The sequence below is a fragment of the Vipera ursinii genome (assembly GCF_947247035.1).
Source record: "Vipera ursinii genome assembly, chromosome: 4".
Taxonomy (NCBI): Eukaryota; Metazoa; Chordata; class Lepidosauria; order Squamata; family Viperidae; genus Vipera; species Vipera ursinii.
In genome coordinates this window covers 11,414,650-11,441,625 of record NC_139514.1, presented here as the reverse complement: position 1 = coordinate 11,441,625, position 26,976 = coordinate 11,414,650, and the positions used below count along the sequence as shown (strand labels likewise).

The following is a 26,976-nucleotide window of genomic DNA, read 5'->3' as shown; positions in this document are numbered from 1 at the left end:
ACAGTTAGTGCTCAACTTACAACAGTTCATTTAGGGACCATTCATAGTTATAACAGTATTGAAAAAAGTGACTTGTGACCATTTTTCACACTTACGACCACTGCAGCTTCCCTATGGTCACGTGATCAAAATTCGGACGCTTGGCAAGTAATTCATATTTATGACGGCTGCAGTGTCCCTTTTGCAACTTTCTGGCAAGCAAAGTCAATGGGGAAGCCGGATTCACTTTACTACCATGTTACTAATTTAACAACTGCTGTGATTCACTTAACAATGGTGGCAAGAAAGGTCATAAAATGGTGCAAAGCTCACTTAAGAAATGTTTCACTCAGCAACAGAAATTTGGGGCTCAATTGTGGTCGTAAGTTGCAAAAATACCTGTACTTGCAAAAATAGTTTTGCACGCTCCCCCAACCTGAATGTTGTTGGGGTGTGTAAACATTCACAACAGTGGCTGGCGGTTTCTGGGATTTAAAGTGCCTAGTTGAGCAACAGAGCATTATTATATATTTCCTCCCATCACTTTTTAAATTTGCATTCAATTGAAATAGTTATAACATTGCTGAATAGTCCCAGCGTAACATCCAATTTTTTGATTGCAAAAAATTTGTGTTTCATATCCCATTATCTCTCTAACAACCAGCATACTGATAACATAATTGCTAAGTAAGATGATTTTCTGGAGATGAAGAAAATTGTCTGAATAGTTTAATCTTCTTTTATCTGACAACACCAAGGTTTTAATGAATGTCAGCAAGGAAAGTCTCAAGGTTTTTATGATTAAATATCAAAAAACGAACTTTTTTTCGCCAGAGCACAATGAATACCCACAATGAATCTGCCAAACTGGCACAGGAAAATTGTATATTGGCGTGGCATCTGTCAAAAAGGTTGTAAATCTGATTTTGCGGATATATCCTGCTAAGATGAACTTTGAGCCAAGTCCATCTCAGAAAAAAAGAAAATAAAGGTTTTTAATCTTAAAAATAACATTCACATCATTATGGAAATTTGGATTCAGAGAAGTCTGTTTTTCTACCTATCTTTCAGTCTTCCAGCCAACCTATCTGTCTGCCTACATACCTCTTTACATAATTTACTTTCTATTTATCTGAGAGACTCCCATCAAATTAATACATTGGCAAAACAACAAATAGAAATGATCTAATAATTAACTACATTGTTTAAAATCAAAAATTGAAATAGAAAACTGAAATTAAAATTAAAGTATCCATCCAGATCTTAGGGACAGAGGGTTCCAAGAAGAAGATCACCTTTCAGGTGCCAATCCTGGTCATGCCTTAACAAAAAGTACTAGAAGAATCCCTTCTTAATTTGGTCAGACATAATCCATAAATTTTCCCCAGAGACGGTTCCATAATAAATTTCACTCAATTTATATAGGGCAGGGGTGTCAAATTTGCAATGTCATGTGACGTGTCGTGACGTATCGTGACTTTTCCCCCCATTGCCGAAGCTGGGGTGGGCGTGGTTTCGGCATAATGCATCCGGCCTGCGGGCCGGCAGTTTGACACCCCTGATATAGGGCTTTGTAAGTGTGAACTGGAACCTTGAAATTTACTTAGAAGCATAAAAAGTAAAAAGGTAAAGGTTCCCCGGCACATGCGTGCTAGTCGTTTCTGACTCTAGGGGCCGGTGCTCATCTCCGTTTCAAAGCCGAAGAGCCAGCGCTTGTCCGAGGACGTCTCCGTGGTCATGTGGCCGGCATGACTAAATGCCAAAGGCGCACGGAACGCTGTTACCTTCCCACCGGAGTGGTCCCTATTTTTCTACTTGCATTTTTATGTGCTTTCAAACTGCTAGGTTGGCAGAAGCTGGGATGAGTAACAGGCGCTCACTCTGTTATGCAGCGCTCGGGATTCAACCCGCCAAACTGCCAGCCTTCTGATCGGCAAGCTCAGCGTCCTAACCCACTGAGCCACCGCGTACCTCACTTAGAAGCATAGTGGTAGCCAAATGTAGCACCAGCAATTGGGGAATAAACTTGCTAAAGCTGCTCTGAAGCTGGGTCTTGCCAGGTGACATTGCCCAGCTAATACCGTGTTTCCCTGAAAATAAGACCCGGTCTTATATATATATATATTTGCATCAAAAGACCTATTAGGATTTATTTTCGGGGCATGACTGACTTTGCGGCCGACTGCCCATCCATCCCACCATCTGGTTGCTTGTGGCCACAACGGGGGCAGGAGAGTACACATCACACCAGTGCCGCTGCCACGAGTTGAGGAGAGGCAGGTGTGGGGGAGTGGAGCTGCCCTATGCGCCCCGCACCCGCTTACCTCGGGGCACCTCAAATATTCCTCAAGGCTGCCTTGATCCACACTATTTAACATAGAATTTGAAGTACTCTGTAAATGGTGAAGTGCCAGACAGCTGTAGCGTATGAATTTTGAATTCCTCCACACCAATACAGCTGGTTCTTGAGTCTACGACCATTTGAATACTGCTTCCTCACTGCCTTTACATATAGTTCTACTCTGAAAATATATTCAGCTGCTACTCTACTTCGTAGAGCCAAGTTCACACACTGAGAGCTCAAGTAGAAAAGCTAGCTTAAAGCAACCCCCCAATGGCAATTCTGCATATTGGTGACAGGCTGCAGGCATGGTTCCAAAATTATTGTACTTCTAAATTATGCTTGAGCTTTTGAAATCCCCGGAGCTTGGAATCGCTGATTATGGAAACAGAAATAGCTGTTGAAACAAGCCACAGATGCTATGCACACCTGTGTATTTTGACACATTTTTCCCCCAAACTGAATCCAAAGCACTGTCCAGTTGTAGTGTCTATATTTGTTGCTCTCCAGGTATTGAACTACGATTCCTATAAGCCCTAGTTAGCATGGGAAATCATAAGAGCAGCAGTCCAATAACAATTGAAGAACCACATGTGGTATCAATAAAGGGGAACATTTGTAGCTCGGGGTTGAAGTGAGGGGACCTTGGTGCTATCTGAACTTGGTTGTTTTCTTACAGACATTTCATTACCCAAACTAAGCAATATCATCCGTGATACTTCTGATGTTTCCTAGTTTAGATAATGAAAGGTCTGCAACAAAACAACCAAACTCAAAGAGCATAAAAGACTCCTCATAACCAGATACTGGCGTAAGGATATTCTATCAGACATTATAACACAGGGCAGAAGCTTCCAAAGACCTAAGGATCGCATCAGTGGTGGGATTCATCAGTTTGGCAGAAACAGTAGCTAAATTTTGTTGAGTTTGGAGAACTGGCTGAATGCACACTGCTTCTGGAAATCCATTCTAGGTCTGGGAGGCCTGGAGGAGGCCTCCCAGGCCTAGAACAGCCCACTGGAAGTGCATGGATGCTACTTCTGGAAGTCCATTCTAGGCCTGGGCCTCCAAGCCTGCATCCACAAAGAGAACCGGTTGTTCCGGTATTTAAATCCCACCACTGGATCGGATCCACATTGGATTTTATGTGGTCTATGCACAATACTAGTTTTCATTTAATGAAGTCTCTATGCCAGTATTTCTCAATCTTGGCTACTGTGTGGACTTCAACTCTAGGGAATCTTTGCTGGCTGAGGAATTCTGGGAGTTGAAGTCCATACTGCTTACAGTAGCCAAGGTTGAGAAACACTGTTTTATACTATATACAAACAGAAATGTGCAGGTTGGGGACTGTTACATGCTGAACTGTGTAGATTACGAAAAATACACCTATTACAAAAAGGCCTATTTACTGAAAATGTCTGAAAAATGCCTAGGAAATGGGGTAGGTTGAAGAATGCAGCATATGCAAATGAATATGGATTTTCTCCTGCATGTAATTTTTAATTTTGCAGATGAAATGCAACACTGACTGAGTAAATTAATGGCTGAGTACCAGCGGTGCTGAACTGGGTTAGATAAAGACGATTCAGCAGTTATCTGCATGTGGAATGCAACAATTTAAATCTTACACTGCAAAAATGTGTGTATCTTCAGTGAAGTGTAATTATATATACAAATAAACTGCTTTCTATGAAAATAATATTATAGCCACCTGAGTAAACAATGCTCAGTCAAGTTGACGGAGCCCATGTACCACTGCGAGGATGCAAAGAAAGAGGTGGATAGAAACTGCAAAGGGATGACAAGATACTCCGTTTTACGACCCTGTAATCCCTTAATTCGGAGTAGAATTGGGGCGACTGAATGGAGCTGAGCATTTACCAGTCACATGCCCTTCCTGACACCATGCAGAGTTCACAGCAGATATTTTTTAGTTTGTGCCTTAGGAGAGAAATATCTGGTTACCTAGGATTGAACTCTAAACCTTCTGAGTGGGAAGCAAGCATCTCATCCATTAGGCCACCATGCTGCTCAAAGGGATAACAAGATAACAGTGGCTAAAACACTTTTTTTTGGGAGAGAAATGGTGTGAGATTAAGGAAATCTAATGGGTTAACCGAAAGAGGAAAAGTACAATGCACTGAGTACCTGTAACAGAAGGGAAGATATTAGCAAGTGTATTAATTCAATTAAATTTAATTCCTTCCAAGATTTTTTTATACACACTGTAAACAAGATTACTTTATGTGCTAGAATTTACAACGATGCTGGGCCAAAGAGATTGGTTAATTTCAGCATATTGGAAACTCCATTTGTGTTTGTTTATTTAGTTAAGCACAAAGCCAAACAGAATATAATTTCCTAAATTGTTCTGACATTCAAAGGATCAGACCCTCAATCCACTGAAGTGGAAAAATAAAGAGAGGATGGTGGGGAGAAAGCTTGTTATTAAGTGTAAATGTACACACTAGTATTATAAATGTAATTGAGAATGACCTTTACTTAATAATGAAGAGAAACTAAAGCTTCTACCACTTAGACACACCATCATATGGAAGAATGCCAACTTTACTGAAAACAGAAAAATAGGAGTGTACCAAGTCCAGAATAATATAGCAATAGGAAGTTACTGTGTGTGAATAGGGACAATTCCACAGTCACTAGCCCTGATGATGTAACTTAGTTGGGTAATGAAAGGTCTGCAAGCAAATAACCAAGCTCAGACAGCATCAAGGACTCCACAATAGAAAGTGTCCTATACGATTGTAATTAATATTTATATTTCAAAAGATTCTTACAGTACAGTCCTTCTATCTGGAATAGTCAACCTCTTCCATTGAGTGTGCTCCTTCAAAAGGGACATGAATGAACCAATGAGCGATGAACAGGACAGACACTGAGTCAGTCAGATCAGCTGAAAACAAACCTGGCACTCAATGAATGACAGATGTTGCTGTCAAGCGCAGGAAATCAGGACTCCAGGCAGTTCTAGTCAATATAGATCTGTTGTATTCAAAAGCTGTCTACAAGAATCTGAACTACTAGCAAATAGGCAGTAGAAAAGAGTCAAAAGAATTCAAGGAGGGCCGGACTTAGATCTCTTGTGGGCACAAAAGAAGTCAAGACTGATGATGTGTGTGACCCCTCCGAGTTCAGCCTGGTCATCACCTACAGTTGCAACCAGACTGCCCTCCCCCTCTTATTAAAAATCCCAAAAATTAACTGCTATTTGAGAAATAACTTAGTCTGAAACAAATAGTCGTATAAACCATCAGTCATATGAAGGAAAAGGTGGACCCAAGGTTACTTTATTATGTCTATAAACTGGTATGGTGAAATTTCAATCGGGCCCTGTTCCTATCGTGGCACATGGCATTTTTCAAATAGATTTACTGCAAAGTTCCAAGATGATTTTACATTTATTTATGATCACTTCTTTCTGGGCCCATGCCAGCGAAGGGAGACTGTCAAGGTAATGATTTAGAAGCTAACTAGCTGATGTAAGAAGTATGATGTAATGATGGGAATGACTCAGCAGGGTCTATGTCCCTTTAAGAGCCAGCTGGGTCTGTGTCTCTTTATGAGCTTTTAAAGGGAAGGCTCTGCAGATGTATGCTCTCTCTTCTGTTTCCTGCTGTAGCTGCTGTGTGTTGGTGACTGCTGTATTAACATGTGTATGTATATTGTTTCCGGTGTATGATGTTGTAGATAGTGTACGATAAACCACCATTTAATATAGACCACTGTTTACTGTGTTTACTCCTGGGTTATCTCAGCACAATAAGACTGTGCATGCTCTGACAGAGACTAGACTGGCCTTTCTAATTCCCAACTAAAACATCAAGAGAGCTGGCCTTGCTGATCCAACTTTTTAAATATCATTATTTATTTCCAATAATGGGTGGGGAAGGAGCTAGGAAGGAGAGAGAATTGGCTTGAAGCTCTGAAACAGGAAATTGGTTACTTGTGCTAATTCTCATCAGTATAGGGGAACACAGGTAGTCCTCGAGTTACAACAGTTCACTTAGTGGCTGTTCAAAGTTACAACAGCACTGTTAAAAAAGACTTATGACCACAGTTACAATAGTTGCAGCATCCCCATGGTCACATGATCAAAATTTGGATGCTTTGGATGCTGACTCATATTTATGATAGTTGCAGTATCCCAGGGTCAACTGTGTTAATAACTTAACCACTGCAGTGATTCACTTAACAACTGTCACAAGAAAGGTTGTAAAATGGGGCAAAATTCATTTTACACATCCCTCACTTAGCAACATAAATTCTGGGCTCAATTATGGTTATAAGCTGAGGACTACTTATATGTATATGTACAGTGCGTATGCATATATGTGTGTATACATACATATACATACACACACTGGGGGGAAAATTCAAAGGAAGAATCAGTTTTTAATTGACCAAAGACCGACTTGAATGAAATTAATCTTTCACTTAAAATAGAAGTAGTAAAAACAGCATTTAAACAGTATGCAGCATTTCTAGATCTGGCAAGGGCTCAAGTCATTCAGATCCAGAAAGTATTTGTTGATACAAGTGAAACAGCTAGTCAACCTAGACATTTTTTTTCTACAATGTTTGCAAGAGGAATTAGGTGATGACAAGCACCTGACAAGAAGCTTTCCTTTGCTCCATGGGAGAATGTGAACATTTCCTCGAATTACCATGGTGGTGAATTCAGAGTGGGCGTAAAGCTCTCCGAGGCCGCAGAGGAGAGTTAAATAAGACTTAAGGAAGCTCCTGTAATATCCAACACTTTTCATTCTCAGCTTTTTAATTATCAGATCTATATCCTTCCTGGCCTATTAGATGCTCTTGGGAGGTATCAAAACAAGTGTTCTCCAGACGTTTGCTTGCAAAGCCCATTGTGTACAGAATATTCGTGCCCAAACTACTAGAGACATTAAATGCGTCTTTACTTTCTAACATGCTGAGGAAGGAAACAATTAAATTTGCAGGGGGTGGGGGAAGGAGATACTAACTGGAGCAGAAAATTACATAGAGCTTTTTCTTCTAGTGTTCTACCACCCTGAGGTAAAACGTTCTACTCAATGGGTACATGCAACCTGGAGACTGTGGGCTAAGAACAAGAGAGAAAGAAGAAAGCAAGTGAATTTCCTCTCCATGTTTACTCTGATCCCATTAAGTCTCTCTAATCGACAACTTGCAGTGATTTGTACCTCAAACGGCATCTCCCGGGACTCTCTATATAAGTGAAGCATAGTATTCTCCCCTCAGTGTGACTGTGGGATCCCATGTGACTACCTGTAAGATAAGGGCACGTACCAGTCCAGTAACTGATTTTTTTTAAATATAAAGGATGTTGCGCTTCAGTGATTAGATGGCTTAGAGTTAGACATTGGTATTTGAACATAGATCTTTTCAACATTTATATTTTATGCTGTTTTACTAATCTAGGGGAAATGTTAATGTATATTGACCATGTATGATATGTTAAATAAATAAATAAACTTTAGAAAGAGAATGCAATCATATGCTGTTTGGCTGAAGATTAAGCTGTCCTCTAGTTGTCAGATATATGATTCAACTTTCTCCAAAGCTCCTCACCCCCATGTAGTTCTGCTAGCGTTGCCACTCTCAAAATTTGCAGCCAGCAAACCCAACTACAGCACAGAGGATTCTGGGATCAATAGTACATGCAAATTTAGAGTTTATAAAGTTGCAGAAAATTGGGGTAATTTCATTTATGACCTTCCCCAACTCTAGGAAGAACATGTATGCTCCCAGCTGATTTTTAAAAGAAGCCAACAAGGATGATAAGACGTGCAAATCATTCACTAACACGTGCACCACTTCTTTTCATGCAATTTCAGGAACAGAATCAAACTGATTTATTTGATCCTTTCCCTATTTCAATACATTTACATCTTCAAAACATCCCCTTTTTAAAAAGCTATATTCCAATAAAGTCAGGGTGTTGACTCGTCAAACAGTGACTTATAGCCAGGCATATTAAAAGCACACAAAAAGCATGAAAAACAGGTGTAAACCTGCCTTTGCTCTGGGCTTGACAGGCACACAAGAGGAAAACGTGAGCTGAGCAGATTCAGTTTGAAGGAAGTCACGTTGGCTAAGTATGCAAGGAGATTTGCAAGAATCCAACAAGCGAAGTCAGAATAGGTCACACCAGAGTATGTCAGTTCCAGACAAGTGAGCCAGGTTAAATAGGCAGACTCGGTTGCAACAAGACGTACAACTAGACAGGTGAAGCCAGCTTAGCGGCATAGAAACAGGGGAAATTGAATCAGCACCATGGATAGCTCCAGGTACATTCTGAATGCTGAGCTTCTAAAAAACCTTGTCACTGAAAGACGGTAGTGCAGGGGTCTTCAAACTTGGCCCTTTTATGACTTGTGGACTTCAACTCCCAGAATTCCTCAGCCAGCAAAGCTGGCTGAGGAATTCTGGGAGTTGAAGTCCACAAGTCATAAAAGGGCCAAGTTTGAAGACCCCTGCGGTAGTGTAATGACTTGCGAAAGGTTCAGATTAGAAGGGGGACAGGTGCTTCAGGCAGATGTGACACTCACTTCCCACCTGTTGTCAACTCTTTACAAAAGCTGCATATTCCTGAGCTTGTGCACCTGCCTTCTGCAGCACCATTTCTCAAGCTTTTGGTAGGGGCCGGAATTGAATGGGACTCCCCCCCCCCAATTCTCTTTCTTTCTTTCTTTCTTTCTTTCTTTCTTTCTTTCTTTCTTTCTTTCTTTATTTATTTAAATTCCATTTATATCCCGCCCTTCTCCGAAGACTCAGGGCAGCTTACAAGCTTAGCAGTAGCCTTCATTCTATGTATATGCCTGCTTATTAGGGCTTTCAGGCCCCCCCAAGCGGCATTATTACAAAGTCAGCTTAATTGCCCCTAACAATCTGGGTCCTCATTTTATCTACCTCGGAATGATGGAAGGCTGAGTCAACCTTATCAAGCTTTTACTAAGATGAAAGCAGTTGTGATAGAATCATTCCACCCAGGAAAGGGCAACAATTTAGGGCCAACATATTTAGGTGTTAAAGGGGGGGATATTTTTTTTCTTATTTTTATTTAGTTTCTTTCCATGCTACTCCAATACTAAATGACTCTAAAGCAGGCACCAAAATACAATAAATGAATGAGCTGATTCCCCCCCCCCAAGCCTTTTTACACAAGCCTGGTGGTGCCTTGGAGAGAAGGCAAACCTTTTCTCTGATAAAGAAGAGTCTGCTGCTCTAAATTATTTCCACAGCAGTTGCTTAAATAGTTGTTAGTCAGAGAAGCCACATTATGCAATTTCAAGTAAAGGAGCATCTGCTTTTTAAAGGGCTATTGACAAGGGCTTTAAATGAACCCACAGGTATTCCAAGTCAATTGTTCCCCTTTGAGTTTGGATTGCCACACAGCGCTAGTAAGATCAGTTGGGCTTGGCTTTTAAGTGGCTTATCTCCCTTAGAAAAACTTGTTGTTAGCTGCGAAGCCGTGTCCGACCCATCGCGACCCCATGGACAACGTTCCTCCAGGCCTTCCTGTCCTCTACCATCTTCTGGAGTCCATTTAAGCTCACGCCTACTGCTTCAGTGACTCCATCCAGCCACCTCATTCTCTGTCATCTCCTTCTTCTCTTTCCCTCAGTCTTTCCCAGCATTAGGCTCTTCTCCAGTGAGTCCTTCCTTCTCATTAGATGGCCAAAGTATTTGACTTTCAACTTCAGGATCTGGCCTTCTAAAGAGCAGTCAGGGTTGATCTCCTCTAGGACTGACCGGTTTGATCGCCTTGCAGTCCAAGGGACTCACAGGAGTCTTCTCCAGCACCATAGTTCAAAGGCCTCAATTCTTTGGCGCTCAGCCTTTCTTATGGTCCAGCTTTCACTGCCATACCTTGCAACTGGGAAGATCATAGCCTTGACTATACGCACTTTTGTTAGAAAAACTACAGAAATATTAAAAGTCTTACACAGATTCTTCAGCTTTGTGTTCACACATGACAATAAACAGGAAAGGCTCTTTAAGGAATCAGGGGCCGAGTTGGAAAAAAGAACAGGGGATGTCACAAAGTTCCTCAAGTGTTTTGGTTCGATTTTTTAAATTTGCTTTATTTTTTTTAAATTTGTAGCCCATCTTTTATTATATTTAATAAACAACCCAAGGCAGCGAACCTATCTAACGATCCTTATTCCTCCTATTTTCCACAACAACCCTGTGACATGAAGTGGGCTGAAGAGAACTGACTGGCTCAAAGTCACCCAGCTGGCTTTCATGGCTAAGGCAGGAGTTGAACTCATGATCTCCTGCTTTCTACCCTGGTGCCTTAAGCACTAAACCACACTGGCTAATTAATATGGATCCGACTCAGAACAATGTTTAGAAATATATGCAGGGAATAGATGGCACTACAGTACTGAAAATCATCCTACATTTTACAAGAACGCCAGAAAAATGTCTCTTCTTTTTAACTCCAGAAGGATTTCAGGGTTGCGAATAATTATCTGCATGTCATGGCTGTTTGGGCTCTTTATTATTCAGTCTGTCCAAAGATGCCATAACTAATCTTACTATGCTTGTCAATACAATTGGAAAACTTAATGACAAGAAGCTAACACCCATGTGGTCAAATTGACTTTACGATCCTTTTTATGGAATCAATAAGAGAATGTTGTGGTCATTAATGATTCGCTATGGGCTGGTTTTGCCCAATCTGGAAGTTAATCTTATTTTTTTTGGCAAAAATGTTGTAAAACAAAGTCACTGATCACAGGACACTACAAACCGCTATAATGCAGGCCCATTCCTGAGTGCCTGAAATGGGGGGGAGTTATAAGTACTTTGGAATTGGGTCATAAGTACCCCAGGGAGGTCCATCCTAATGCTAAATGATTGCTATGTGACTAGTCCCTAAGTCAAGGATCACCTGTACTAAGGGTATAGCTTATCACTTTTAAAACTAGTAATAATAACTATCCTGTTCCTTCAGGAATGTGTTTAAAAAGGCATTAGGACCCAGTTTTATTTATGATCCTTTAAAAATGATCTTCTGCCTTCCAGTCAACACACAGGATGCTGTGACTGACAGATACATAAACAGAAAAATGCAAAATAGTAATGAGAAAACATGCATACCTTAAAATAAATGACAAGAATGGTTAATTATGAAGTAACATTCACTTCTGATTCTAGTATCAATCATCTGCAAGCATCAACGATGTACTAAATAAAAAAAATTTCATCCCGTTTCCAAAAGCTGACTCCAACAATACAATATCCAAGCTGACTTCTCCAAGGGAAATAATTTTATAAGGCGAGTGTCACAGGAAGAATAAACAGACATTTTTAAAGGCATGCCATTAGCATCTTTGCTTTGATGTCACCTTTCAACTAAAGAAAGAGGCCTGCTCATTAGCAAATAGCTGACGTTTTTTGAACCTGATGCATTTTGCCAATTATTTAAATGTCCCATATTCAACTAGATTAAAAGTCTGGGGAAAAAATCTGAACTAATTTCAAGCGTTTCACGCCTAATACATTCTCTACAATGCAAGCTGAAAATTAGGGATTCAGTGCTCCATTGGCAGCATGGTTTTAAGATAGGAACAATATGTTTATATCTGTACCCCTATCTACATTGGAAGAGAGACAGAGAAAAGGATGGTGAGTTCAAGTTCTGCCTTAGCTATGAAAACTAACTGGGTGACTCTGGGCCAGCCATTCTCTCTCAGCCCAACCCATCTCACAGGGTTGTTGTTATAAGAAAAATAGGAGGAGGAAAGTGCATTCGATATGATCCCTTCCTTGAGTTACTTGCAAAAACAATAAAGGCGGGCTACAAATAAGGAAATAAAAATCTAACTACAGTTAGTCCTCGACTTACAACAATTCATTTAGTGACTGTTCAAAGTTACAACGGCACTGAAAAAAAATGACTTATGACCATTTTTCACACTTATGACGGTTAAAGCACCCCAGGGTCACGTGATTTACATTTCGATGTTTGATAACTGACTCACCTTTATGACGGTTGAAGTGTCCCGACGTCATGTGATCCCCTTTTGCGACCTTCTGACAAGCAAAGTCAATGGGAAAGCCAGATTCACTTAACAACCGTGTTACTGACTTAACAACTGCAGTGATTCACTTAACAAACATTCCAAGAAAAGTTGTAACAGGGGGCAAAAATTCACTTAACAAATTTTCTCACTTAACAACATACATTCTGGGCTCGATTGCAGTTGCATGTTGAGGACTGCCTAAATGATGCACAACTTCATTTTGCAGGATTACCACACCTATTATGGCCTTCATTCCTCCCCAAGGATTCCAGTTACTAAGCATAAACAGCCATAACCAGCAACAATGTAACATACTAGCTTATTCTCAAAATAAATCAAAATCTATCGGCACAGATTTTTATTTCTCTCTTTTAAAGTCATGCATTTCCTTAATTCTACCATTTCCACCGTTTTCTCCCCTTCATTTTGCAAAGGGCAGGCTAAATCACATGCTAAATCAAGCATTTTCTTCTGAAGATATGAGAACTTTCCAAAAAGCCCTGAGAAACAAGTTACTTCTTCTGATTTATGTGGAAATGGTGTAGGTAATGGGAAAGCTAGCCACAAAAAAAAAAAATCAAAGCTAGCACGTCCATAGTTAGGTTGTCTGTTTCTGCTCTTTTTGTTCCAAAGTGAGATGTAGTGTCTAAAAGCAGCGGTCCCCAACCTTTGCAGCTTTGCGGACTGGCAGTGGGGGGAGGGGTAGAGGGGCTGGTACTGTGCGAGTGGCGGGTGCAAATATGTGTGCAGCTCCATTTGTACGAGCGGCAGGCACGCGCACCCACTGCTTGACCAAGTGGGGCTGCATCCGCGCACTTTGCCTGCTGCTTCTGCGGCCTGGTTCCAGATGGGCCACAGGGATTGGGGACCCTTGGTCTAAAGGACATTTCTTTACCTATTGTTGTTGTTGTTGTTAGTTGCGAATTTATGCAGATAGTCCCCAACTTATGACCATCGGCTTCATGATGGTTCAAAGTTATGACAGGAGAATGTGACCTATGACCTTGAAGAAAGTGACCTATGACCTATATTCACACGTGAGCATCACACCACACTACAATCATATGATCGCAATTCACCAAGATCACATGACCGCATTTATGACCGTTTCAGTACCCTGCGGTCAATGTGATTGTGATCTTAATGAATCATTTGAATTAATTATTAAATGCTAAAGGTAAAGGTAAAGGTTCCCCCGCACATACGTGTTAGTCGTTTCCGACTCTAGGGGCTGGTGGTCATCTCCATTTCAAAGCCGAAGAGCCAGCGCTTGTCCGAGGACGTCTCTGTGGTCATGTGGCCGGCATGACTAGACACCAAAGGTGCACAGAACGCTGTTACCTTCCCACCGGAGTGGTCCCGTAGTTAATAAGGCTCCTCTCATCCGAGATTTGGTTGAAGAGGAATGTGCGGACATGGCTTGCATTACGGAGACCTGGTTGGGCCCAGAGGGAGGTGTCCCTCTGACTGAACTTTGCCCACCAGGTTTCCGTGTGCTCCACCGGCCTCAGGGTAGGGGCGGGGGTGTGGCGGTGGTTGTGAGGGATACCTTATGTCCGCGGGAGGCTACCGTTGTCCAGATATTCGGGTGTGAGTCACTCCTCCTGAGATGTGGCCCTGGGACTCAGTTGGGTTTGTTGCTGGCGTACCTTTCGCCCAGCCGCGTAGCAGCAGCCCTGCCTGAGCTTCTTGACATCCTCTCGGGGTTGGTGATTGAGTTCCCCAAACTTATGATGAAAGCACGTAAAAATACAAGTAGAAAAATAGGGACTGCTACGGTGGTTAGGTAACAGCGTTCCGTGCGCCTTTAGCGACCTTCTGACAAGCAAAGTCAATGGGGAAGCCTGATTCGTCTAACAACCGTGTTATTAAGTTAAGAACTGCAGCGATTCACTTTAACAAGTGTTCCAAGAAAAGTTGTAACATGGGGGAAAATCCACTTAGCAAATTTCTCACTTAGCAACATAAATTCTGGCCTCAACTGGGGTCGTATGTTGAGATTACCTCTACTCTTCCTTTTCCCATTACTTTTAAGAAATGGTGACATAAATAGCTGCCACATTATACGATGCGGTCATGAACCCGAAAAAAAGAGGGGAGGATAAAACGAGCTGGTTCATTCAGCCAGCTTCACACAAGTAAAGTAAATGGGAGAAGCCAGACCTGGCTTAAGTATCGCGTGATTCACTTAACAACTGTGACAAGACAGGTTGTAAAATCAGGCATGACCCACTGAACAGCTGCCTTGTTTAGCTTGGAAATTCCAGTCCCCCTTGTAGTCATAACTCAAGGATCACCTACAGAGTCACTCGTTAGCCGCCTTGCCCTATTCATCACTAATCACGGCTTTGAGAAATATGGATCAATTATTGAAAATTGAATTCTATTACACATCCAATGCAAGCAGCAATAGACTTTATGTGACTAACATATTAAAAAGGGTCTCAACATGAGATAATATGTTCAACAGAAATGATTATTTTGCGGCCCCCAGTAAAAGATTGCTCTTTCTTTCTTTCTTTCTTTCTTTCTTTCTTTCTTTCTTTCTTTCTTTCTTTCTTTCTTTCTTTCTTTCTTTCTTTCTTTCTTTCTTTCCTCTTCCCATTTTTGCTTAGCTTCACAAGTTTACAGGAATCTTATAAACCAGCCAGAGTCAAGGTCAGTTCAAAAGAGTTCCACACAGCCACACATCAAACAAACAGATCTCTCATCTTAACAATTAATCCACGCCAGTGACTTTTACAGCTGATTTATTGCTCAATTGGGTTTTAAGTCTGCCACTATCTTAAAAGAAGTCCTCCCATCATTTCTGACCATTAAACGCAGTTATCTTCTCTTGGAATGAATGTGAAATTTACCAGAGGGGTAGATATATTCTAGAATTCACTTTCACATTTGCTCAAGTAATGTGTGAAAAACTTACTGGACGGTGGTGAACCTGAAGGAAACATTATCCAGAATCCTAGGTAATGCACAGACTTTTCAAAACCAAGTTCTCCAAGATGGATTTTTCTTTTCCCAGTCTTTAAACAAATGCCATGGAAACCCTGTCAAAACTAGCACCCCTGTAGTTCAAATCCAACTGGCAATGTTTCTCCAAGAGTTTATTTTGACCTATCAGGTAGTGTCAGAGAGTGAACCTGAGTAAGTCTAAACACTGAGCTACGGTCTACGGAGGTTGGATGGGTGACAAACGATAGAGCAGAAAGGCCTCTTCTGGTGGAAGATCTGTACATGGGCAGGCTTCTTCTTGAAGAGATATTTTGTAATGCAGGGTTTCTCATCCTTGGGAACTTTTAAGATGTGTGGACTTCAACTCCCAGAATCCATGCTGGCAGGGGTATTCTGGGAGTTGAAGTCCACACATGTTGAAGTTTCCAAGGTTGAGAAACATCGCTCTAATGCAGGGATCTTCAAACTTGGCCCTTTTATGACTCGTGGACTTCAACTCCCAGAATTCCTCAGCCAGCGTGCCTGGCTGAGGAATTCTGGGAGTTGAAGTCCACGAGTCATAAAAGGGCCAAGTTTGAAGACCCCTGCGCTAATGCAATCCTGCTTAATCTCCAATCCTATTTCCTGTTTTATGTAAAGCTATCTCCCATTTGAGAGCTTCTTCACTGAAATATGCCACGAGCAACAGAAATGGGAAAGGGTATAACTTGCAAGACTGATGTCAACCCCACTATATAGACCAGGGGTAGGCAACCTTGGCTCTTTTATGACTCGTGGACTTCAATTCCCAGAATTCCTGAGCCAGCCACGAGTCATAAAAGAGCCAAGGTTGCCTACCCTTGAAGACTAAACCGGGAACTCACTTCCATGGAAAGGCTAATAGAACTTTGGATGTAAGAAATCGGATGTAAGAACAGAAATTTTCAAGTCTGCTTGTTTTGTAGAAATTCCCTGAATGTAAAATCATCAGAAGCTTTGCCTTGTTGGGGCTCCATCCTGGAAGGTTTTTAAGAGAATGGACAAACCACTTGTCTGAAATGGTACAGGCCAGGGTTTCGTGCTTGAGCAGTGGGTTGGACTAGAAGACCTCCAAAGTTCCTTCCAACTGTACTATTCTGTTAAGGTTCCTGCGAGTCTCCGTCCATTATCATCTTCCTTGCTCTCTACAATTATACATTTTACAAAGCTGTCTTGTGATCCCACACTTTGAAAAGAAAGTCCAGTAAGCAAGATCTTTTCAGTTAGCAAATGGGCAGGATTGCACATAGGAGACGTTTCCTTCAGAGATCTTGATTTACAACAACGTATTCCAAAAGATTAATCCTAGGGGGTTGATGGGGAAGGCACGTATATGGACTATAAATAAACCTAACCTAACGTAAGGAGATCTCTTGAGAGGTAAGTCAAAGTGTAATTTAAAAGTGTATCTTCACAGACATTTTCAGATATCTACTCAGAGCCAGAAGGCAGTGGAGCATGATGACAGCATTAGCTTTCTCCCTCTGATTTGGGATAATTGAGAAAATAATGGGTCCAACGTCAGGTACTGATCCTTAAAGTCAAGAGTTCCACACTTCTTTCAGACAATTCAGAGGGGGGGAAAGGTGCCACCGTCTTGGAAAACAGCTTTTATCTCTTTGATTCCGAAGGAAGACCAGGATGCTACTCAAGTTAAAAATTACAGACCGATATCGCTCTTAAATACAGATTATAAGATATTTGCTAAGGTTTTGGCTAATAGACTGATGAGGGTTCTGCAACAGGTGATTCATGGGGATCAAACGGGGTTTATTAGTGGTAGGCAAATGAAAAATAATGTGAGACATATAGTTGATGTGTTAGAGTTTTTGGAAAGGCACAACCAGATCTCTGCAGCGCTAATCTTTTTAGATGCTGAAAAGGCTTTTGATCAATTGAATTGGCAATTTTTGTTGAAAGTGTTAGATAAAATGGATTTTGGGGGAAATTTTTTACAGCCGATTAGGGCATTATATCAAAAATAAACTGCCCGAATTATAGTTAACAATAGCCTGACAGCAGCATGTAATATTGAGAAGGGCACAAGGCAAGGGTGTCCGTTATCGCCCTTGTTATTTGTGTTAACATTAGAGATACTATTGGTTAAGATTCGGAATTCGGAAAAAATTAAGGGGATACAAGTTGGAGATCAGGACTATAGATTGAGAGCATTTGCAGATGATCTGGTTGTTACAGTGACCCAGCCAGAGAACTCTGTTGTGGACCTGATGGAGATAATAACACAATATGGGAATGTTTCTGGATTTAAAGTAAATATACAGAAAACTAAAATTTTGGCTAGAAATATGACAGTTTCACAGAAGGCTCTCTTAGAAGGATTAACTGGATTTGAGATTGTTAAAAGGGTTAAATATCTGGGGGTGATTTTGTCGCCCTCTAATACAAAGCTATATAAAAATAATTATGAAAAACTATGGGGGAAGATTCAAAAAGAACTGGAGAGTTGGCAAAAATTGCAACTGTCTTTGTTGGGACGGATTGCAGCAGTGAAAATGAATGTCCTGCCCAAATTTTTATTTTTGTTTCAAATGATACCGATTCTTAAGAAAGATTCCAACTTGGAGGAATGGCAGCGTGGTATCAATAAATTTGTGTGGGCAGGGAAAAAGCCACGAGTTAAACTTAAGATTATGCAGGATACTCGTGAGAGAGGTGGCCTTAAATTGCCTAATTTTAAATTATATTATGAAGCTGCTGCATTAGTAGGAATAAGCGATTGGATTAATTTGACGCAATTGAGGTTATTAAATCTTGAGGGCCATGATTTGTTGTTTGGCTGGCATGCATATTTGTTGTATGATAAGAAGGTAGATACTGTGTTTAGGATGCATATTCTAAGACAGGCATTGCTGAGAGTTTGGAAGAAGTATAGACATAAGCTAAGCAGCAAGATACCATTGTGGGCAATTCCAAAACACGCAATAGAAAATATACATGCTGGTTTCAAACATGATGTGACTACGTACAAGGAAATTTTAAGCTTGGAAAGGAACGTTTGGTGTTTGAAATCATATAGCCTCTTGCGAGAAGAGAAGGTTGTTCAAACTTGGTTTCAATATATTCAATTACAGGCCAGGTGGAAAGAAGACCAGAAAAATGGATTTACAATGACTGATGAAAATTTGACAAAGCAGATTAGAAATCAGGGACCAGCACATATTAAACGGATATATCTTGCATTGATAGAGATTGACTCGGAAACAGAGCTTGTTTAGGATTGTATGATTAAATGGGCCCAAAACATCCAGGAAGTTATTACAATGGATACGTGGGAAAAGATTTGGGTGAGAAACGTAAAATTTACTCAAGCTCAAAATCTAAGAGAGAACTTTTACAAAATGTTTTATAGATGGCATCTAGATCCTAAAAAGCTTGCAAGTATGTATCCGAATTATCAGCCTAAATGTTGGAGGTGTGGTGATGAGGATGCAACATATTTTCACATATGGTGGACATGTAAGAAGGTTAAGGCTTTTTGGATAAAAATCTGGTGGAATATGCAGAAGATTTTTAAACAGAGGATAAAGTTTTGTCCGCAACTTTTTTTGCTGGGAATAATTGCAGACGCTACAGTTGTGGACACCAAGCTGATGTTGAACTTAATTACGGCGGCAAGACTTTTGATAGGCCAATATTGGAAGAAAGAGGAGTTGCCGACCATAGAAGAGTGGACTTTAAAGGTTTCCGACCTGGCAGAGATGGCGAAGATTTCGGCCTATTTGAAAGATCATTCGCAAGAACGTTATATTATGGAATGGAGAAAATGGATTGAGTTTATCCAGAACAAGTATAGGGTTAAGAAGTTTTATGTAGCATTTGAATAAGTCTTCTTTCGTTTCTCTTTCTTTTTTTTATTCTAGTTTTTTATATATATTTAATATTGTTAAGGTGTGTTTTTTCCTATATAAGCTAGAGAGTGATGGATTTTAGAACTTATAGTTGTTAGTATATGGTTGTTTATGATTGCCTTTTTATATATATATACCTTGTATTTAGCTCTGGGAAGTCGGGGGGGGGGGGGGGGGAGGGGGGGGGGAGGGAGGGGGGGAGGGAGGGAGGTTGGGGGGAGGTAGGGGGGGTATAGGGAGGGGGAAGGGGGGTTTTTTAAAGGAAAACTGTATTTTAAAACTTTTCAATAAAAAAAAAAAGAGTTCCACACTTTGTTAAATCTTCTCAGGCATGCTAGGCGTCCTTTTTCTATGCCTTTTCCAGAATCCCCTGATATATGAATATGTACAGTTAGTCCTTGATTTATAATTATTCATTTAGTGACTGTTCAAAGTTATAACAGCGGTGGAAAATAAAGTGACTTATAAGCATTTTTCACACTTATGGCAGTCACAGCATCCTGGTGGTCACATGATCAAAATTTGGCCACGTGGCAACCAACCAGCATGCATTTGTGACAGTTGTGGTTTCCCAGGTTTATTTGATTGCCTTTTGTGACCTTCTGACAAGCAAAGTCAATGGGGAAGCCACGCCCACTTAACAACTGTGTTAATAACTTGACAACTGCAGTGATTCACTTAACAGCTGTGTCAAGAAGGTCGTAAAATGGGGCAGAAATCACTGAAGAATTGTGTTGCTTAGCAATGGATATGCTGGGCTCAGCTGTGGTCGTACTTCAAGGACTCCCTGAATTGCATTACACACACACACACACACACACACACACACACACACACACACAGACACACACATATCTGTGTATGTATATGTGTGTGTGTATATATATATATAATCTATGTATATGTATATGTGTGTGTATGTATATATGTACACACACACACTTCTTGAAAACGTTCTCAATATGACACCGAGGAAGGCATTTCCATTCCAACCATCACTAGATTTCAGATGCCTTTGAAAGGTTTTATCATCCCAAAGCTAAATTCTTGGATGGCGTAGCTTGAAATTCTGCTGCCATTACAGAATCCAAATTCAACACAGTCTCTCAAAGAAGATTTATATGTTTTGACTGCGTTATTTAAATAAACCAAACCCCAACAGTCTGGCTTTCTTAATCGGCTTTGAGTACTGGGGTCAGATTGAGATGGCCAAAACAGAGGCTTCTCATGTTTGAGAAAATTGAGATGGCCAAAACAGAGACTTCTTGTACTTTCAGGCCAAAGAGAAAAATTATAGGCCTTCGGAGAACCAAATGCATCTCCACCACCACCCATGCTACTTCTCCATTGAAGAAATATGGTCTAGGCCAGGGGTAGGCAACCACGGGTCTAGGCCATATTAACCCCTGTGTTGCAAACAGTACACAAGACCCTTTTGTTAACAGTGTAATTCCTGAGAGAATTGTTTGTTCCATGTTGCTTTAAAATAGTTATCCACGAAGAACGCGTAAGAGTTTAGCATCTCCACCGCCCTTCCCCAAAAAACTAAGTTTAGAGACTACGTATGATCTGATATAATCAGCTTGCCTAATGGCTATAAGAAAAGGATAGGAAATTAAAATGTGGCGGAACATTTTTTAGCTATGTAGATTTTTTAACAGTGCCACCAAAGGATGCTAGACCCAAAGAGGCTTTCTTTCAAAAGGCAACTGGACTTTGTTTTGCTAAAAGATGTTTCACTTCTCATCCAAGAAGCTTCTTTAGTTCTGACTGAATTGGTGAAGAATGGAAGGATTTATATTCCTCGCCGTCATCTGACGGTTAACAGTCAATGACTCTCCGAAAGAGTGCTAACAACCAGATGACTGCAAGGAACATAGCAAAACAAGAAAATCCAGCTGCCTTTTGAAACAAGAGCATTTTTGGAACAACCATGACCTGGGCGACTGAAAATCTCCATCAGTAAAATTCTAGCAGTTGTGAAGATGGATATCGGTCAGCGGTGGAAATGTCAACATCTGCAAAATGATAGACGAAGCATCACAAACCAAATCCTGCCATTTTGTAGCGGAAAAATCACACCACCAGAATTGCTTTTCTTCTTGGCGTCTGGGGAAAGAGTGAGCCTGTGAATCTTTCCTAGTCCCCAAGAGACACAACTGAATTTCCCAATGAGAAACACCGTGTGAAAAGTCTGTTTTAAAAGCTTTCAATCATTTCCTCAGCATCAAAGGAGACAGTAAGAGCAAAGAGATATAATGAATTTGTGCCCTCTGTTCTCTTCTAGACTTAGGGCAGAGCTTAATGCAAAGCTAGTCCTTAATGAAATTTCTTCGAAATGCAAAGTAATGACTTCTAATTTCCTCACTTAATCTAATGTTACAGCTACTCCATTAATGTCACCACCTACTAGATACTTAACAACCAGCTTGTTTAGCTGCAATTTTATCGTAGGGATGCATATTCTGCTTTTCTCTTTCCTGATTTGGGTAATGTTTAGTAATGGCAGTGGGGAACAGCCATAATTTAAATATCTGAAAGCCTTCAGACCCTTAATCCCCTCTGGAAAATGAGAATATTTAATGTCTTTTGCATTAAAAAAATGAAACAAGCATAAAGTTCATACGCCTAGCTTGTTTCTACACTTAATTCTAGATTAATCAGTGCAGATTCTGAATTACCATATTCCCATTCTGTATATTTTATCAGTTATTTTTTTAAAAAAGCCTCTCAAGTAATACAATAAAGAACAATTCATCCACCAAGGTAATCATCTTTTCTCCATCAATCTGACAATCCACTTTGCACTTCTAATTTTGCTGCGTCAGAATTCATGTTTCTGATGGGGTCAAGAGTGTACAGACGGTCTAACAGACTGGGCGGCATAATTTACAGTCGTCATCCCATAATACCCCTTAGTAACGGAGTCACACAGATCCACCCTTTGCTTCCTACTCCAAACAGAGCAATGGCAAAGGGGAAGCTTGCAATTTTGTGGCTCTATTGGGGCAGATGTAACTGAACAGTCAATCGCTGTCATTACAATTGGAAAATATATGCAGGTGGAAACTTAACTGATGCTTCCATCAAACAGCACCCGGGTTTCATATAATAACCAAGAAAGAGAGACAAGATGAAGACTATATTCAAAGACATACTTGCCCTGTAGATTCAGTCGTCTCAAGGGACTCTTATATTAACTGCCAACTTAAGGAAGACAACAATAGCAATTGCACTTACTTATATACTGCTTCACAGTGCTTTACAGCCCTCTCTAAGAGGTTTACAGAGTCAGCATATTTGCCCCCAACAATCTGGGTCCTCATTTTACCAACCTCAGAAGGATGGAAGCTCGAGTCAACCTTGATCTGGTCAGGATCGAACTGCCGAATTGCAGGCAGCCGGCAATCAGCGGAAGTAGCCTGCAGTACTGCATTCTAACCACTGCGCCACCACGGCTCATGATAATGCCACTTCTGTCATTACAATTAGTCCTCGACTTACAACCATTCGTTTAGTGACTGTTCAAGGTTACAACAACACTGAATAAGTGACTTATGACCGTTTTGCAGACTTAAAGACGGTGGCACCATCCCCAAGGTTATACGATCACAATTTGGACGCTTGGCAACTGGCATGTATTTATTTATATTTTATTAAATGTATATACCGCCCTATTCCCGAAGGACTCAGGGCGGTGTACAGTTATGACAGTTGTAGAGTCCTCCGTGTCATGCGATTCCCCCTTCTGCGACCTTCTGACAAGCAAAGTCAATGGGGAAGCCAATTCATTTAGCAACGGTGTTACTAACTTAATAACCGCAGTGATTCATTAACGACTGTGGCAAGAAAGGTCATAAAATGGAGCAAAATTCACTTCACAAGTGTCTCGCATGGCAACGAATATTTTGGGCTCAATTGTTTGTCCTAAGTCAAGGACTATCTGTACTTGCCCCCTAGAGATATTTACAATTCAGTCATATTATGCATTAACTGCCAATTAAGGGTGATAATGCCCCATCTGTCATTATGCAATGTGGAAGAGAAATCATGTCTTTGGCTCAGATGGAACAACGTTAAGACACACATCACAGAGAGAAGAAGAGTCTACCTACCAGTTTCTTCATCTATGTTAAAACGCCCAAGTCCACTGCCATCACGGATGGAATACTGGATCTCGCCATCTCTGCCGGTGTCATCATCCCTAGCGTTGACTTGCAAAACGCTTGTGCCAATGCGGGAGTTTTCCTTCACAGAGCCAATGACCACGAAGTCAGAAAAATAAGGGGTGTAGAGGTTTTCGTTCACGTCCACCACTTCGATTTCCACGAAGGACACCGAGGACAAGGAAACCGGGCGCCCCTTATCCTTGGCTCGTACGGTCAAATTGTAGAACTGCTGCTTCTCGTAGTCAAGTTCTTTGCTGAGCCGGATGGCACCGCTGGATTTGTCTATTTCAAATCTCCCATTGTAGTCGTTCACCAGAGAGTAACGCACTTGTCCCCCGAGACCAAGGTCTGGATCTTGGGTTTCAAGCCAAGCAATGACTGTACCAACTGGTAAATCTTCCAAGACTTTCACGCTGTAGCTGGGCGGGATGAAAACTGGAGCGCAATCATTGACATCATCCAAAAAAACCTTTAAGGGGACCACGGAAAATTGCTGGTGCCCGTTCTCTGCTCTATCTCTTGCTTCTATTTTTAATGTAAAATTTGCCTTGGCTTCCCTATCCAAATGATCACCCACATACACTATGCCTGTGGAGCTATTGATTACAAATTGCCGTGTGTCCGTCAAGATAGAGTAAATCACCTCTCCGTTTGCTCCCAGATCTCGGTCCCTGGCCTCTACCTGGATAATCTCCACACCAATACTTGTACTTTCCAAAATATTAACGGTGTAACTTTCCTGCAAAAATACCGGCTTGTTATCATTGGCATCTTCCACAGTTATGGTAAGTAATCTCCATGTGGCCTTCTGGGGGTTGCCTAAGTCGTAGATGGTAATATTAAGAAGATAGAGTTCTGTCTTCTCACGATCCAGAGCCATAAGGACCTTAAGCAAACCAGTCTCCATTTCAAGATTGAAACAGCTGTCGGTGTTACCGGCTGAAATGGTGTAGAGGACTTTCCCGTTAAATCCAGAATCAGCATCGTAGGCCTTGATTCGATAGATAGTAGCACCTACGGGGAGATCTTCTCTGACTGACAGGTCAGAGGGAAAGGACTTATCGAAATGTGGGGCCTGCCTGTTCACGGAATAAAAATCAAGAAAGCCATCTTCTGAATTAAGTTTCACGTTGGCTTTGGCCTTCTTGAGCAGCTTCTCTGCCAGCCTCTGAGCAACCCTGGTCTCTCTGCAGCTGAAGGTCTTGGAAGAGACCTTCCCGTGAACCACTGAAATGTTGACAAACATAGAGTCAGCAAAATGCTCCCCATCAGTTGCCGTGATCCGAAGTCCAAAATTATTGGTCTTCATGCCAGCACCGGCAAGAGACTTTTTAAGCTGCAGAACGCCCGAGTCTGGATTGAGGTAAAAAAATCCCAATTCGTTACCTGAAATAATTTTGTATTTCACCAGCTCCAGCTCATCAATGTCTATAGCGGAGACAGCTGTGATGTGCCCACCAACAGGAAAATCTGACGAGATGACTCCTTGACAAGCTACCTTCTCAAAGAGGGGCTTGTTGTCGTTCACGTTGCCTATGACGATGGTGACGTTAACCTCACTTTCGTGGCGGTAAGGGGACCCCCAATCCGAAGCCCTCACAATAAACCGGTAGCTCTCTGGGGAGGACTCAAAATCCAGTTCTTCAGACGTGCTAATAACCCCAGTGAACTGGTTGATGGAAAAAGGGAGTGAATTTAAACTAGCAATGCTGTACGTAATGTAGCCATTTTCCCCACGATCTTTATCAAAGGCAGAAATGGATAGAATATTAGTCCCCACAGGGAGGCTTTCATTGATATAGGAGCTGTACGAAGGCTGGGTGAACTCTGGAATATGATCATTGGCATCTTCAATTCTCACAGTAACCGGTACTTTTAAGTCCCCTTCTTTACTTGTGATTTCTAAGTCATACAATTCCTTGTCAACAATTTTTAAAGGAAGTGCTGTGGTAAGCAGCCCTGTTTTGGGATTTATCTTAAAATATTGTGCATCTTCACTGGGAGTTAGTTTATATTCTTCTCCCTGGGTTTCTGGGATTAATTGAACTACGGCAACCACTACTCCGGGAGGAGAAAATTCACTGATGGCTACATCGTAGATTTCCTTTTCAAATTTGATCGGATTGCTCTCTCTCTTAGGACTGGCAATATGAACCAGTTTCATCGCTGAGAACTTCTGAGGGGACCCCTTGTCTTTGGCTTGCAAAGTAAGGTTGTAACCGTATGGGAAAGCGTCCCAATCAATGGCCTTTTTTTCTTTGACTTTGTACTCATTCATCCATCTCCCCTCCTTCACCAACTGAAAGTACTCCAAGGGATCTCCAGCAACAATAGAAGCGGATTCAATTTCACCGTTGGCACCTTCATCTACATCATCAACATTAATTACAGCATACGTAGATTCCTTATCCAAAGGGAAGGGGACATGTGTTACCACATTAATAGTTGGGGCATGCTCATTTATACGTTCAACGTGAACGTAAAGTTTGGCAGTGCTGCTTACTCCGTTGTTACCATACAGCTTCATCCCACGGTCCACAGCCAGAACTTCAAGATCATAGCGGTTCTTCTCATCGTAATTTAGCCTGCCACTTAAGGAGATCACCCCACTAGTGGGATGGACTGAGAACAGATCAACTTTATTTTTAAAGTAGTAATAGAATTCGCCATTCGAACCAATATCAGCATCTGTAGCGGTGACCTGTGCGATACTAGTCCTCAGAGGTGTGCTTTCAGGTATTGTTACAGAATAGGTGGTGGGTGAAAACAAAGGTCGTAAATCATTCATGTCCAAAACCTGTATATTTACTTTTGTCCAAGCTTCCAAGTCTTCTCCCCGGACAGAACCTTTTATTACCAATAAATAATTGTCCTGGATTTCTCGATTCAGTATGGCGGAATTCCCCCCTTTAGTTCTTATCCTGAGGAAGCAAAAATCAGCTATTGCAACTTCCTCTGCTTTGAAGAAACCTTCATCGTCACCTGATACAATCCTGTATTTGATGTCCCAAGAGAAGTCAGCCATTGCGATGCCCATTCTGCTTTGGCTGTTCAAGTAAGTCCGTGCCGCTGAGTTTTCGTACACCGTAGTGTTGTAAATGGAATGCGTGAAGTGGAAGCCCAGTGGTAAGCTCCCTTGAAGGCCATCACAGATGGTACCCAAAAGCTGAACAAGCAGGAAGACGAGGCCAGAAGCTGGAGCCAATGGATATGACCAGTGGCCCATATTCTTCTCCATCACATCATTCTTTCATCCTTTAAAAATAAACAGAAAGATGACACTGATAAGCACGAAGCATGGTTTGACCGATGACGTATATAAATGTATACACGGAATCAGTTTGGCTTTTCAAATTGTCCACCAAATTCTAACAGAATCTATATCTACCCAGCTGAAAGTTACCCATCAGCCAGAAAGAAGCTTTACAATTCTCAAATTAAAATTGTTTCTAAACTGACCAGTCGTACATATGAATTGGGTAGCTATTAAAAAAATTGAAGAGAGGGAGGGAGGGAGGGAGGATGGATGGACAAAAGAATGAATGTTTTTTTATAGCCTCAGTGGTATAAAAAGTGGCAGAAATACATCA

General features: G+C 41.2%; 1 protein-coding gene across 1 annotated transcript in view; it reads right to left on the bottom strand.

Annotated features, from left to right (window-relative positions):
- Nucleotides 1–26,624, bottom strand: part of FAT3 (FAT atypical cadherin 3) — a gene marked incomplete at both ends in the record, with an annotated part of 451,188 nt that extends 424,564 nt beyond the window's left edge. Inside the window, one exon of the mRNA XM_083362083.1 lies at nucleotides 23,333–26,624. Coding sequence (XP_083218209.1) covers nucleotides 23,333–26,624 — 3,292 coding nt within the window. The remainder of the gene's footprint in view (nucleotides 1–23,332) is intronic.
- Between the last annotated feature and the right edge of the window lie 352 nt (nucleotides 26,625–26,976).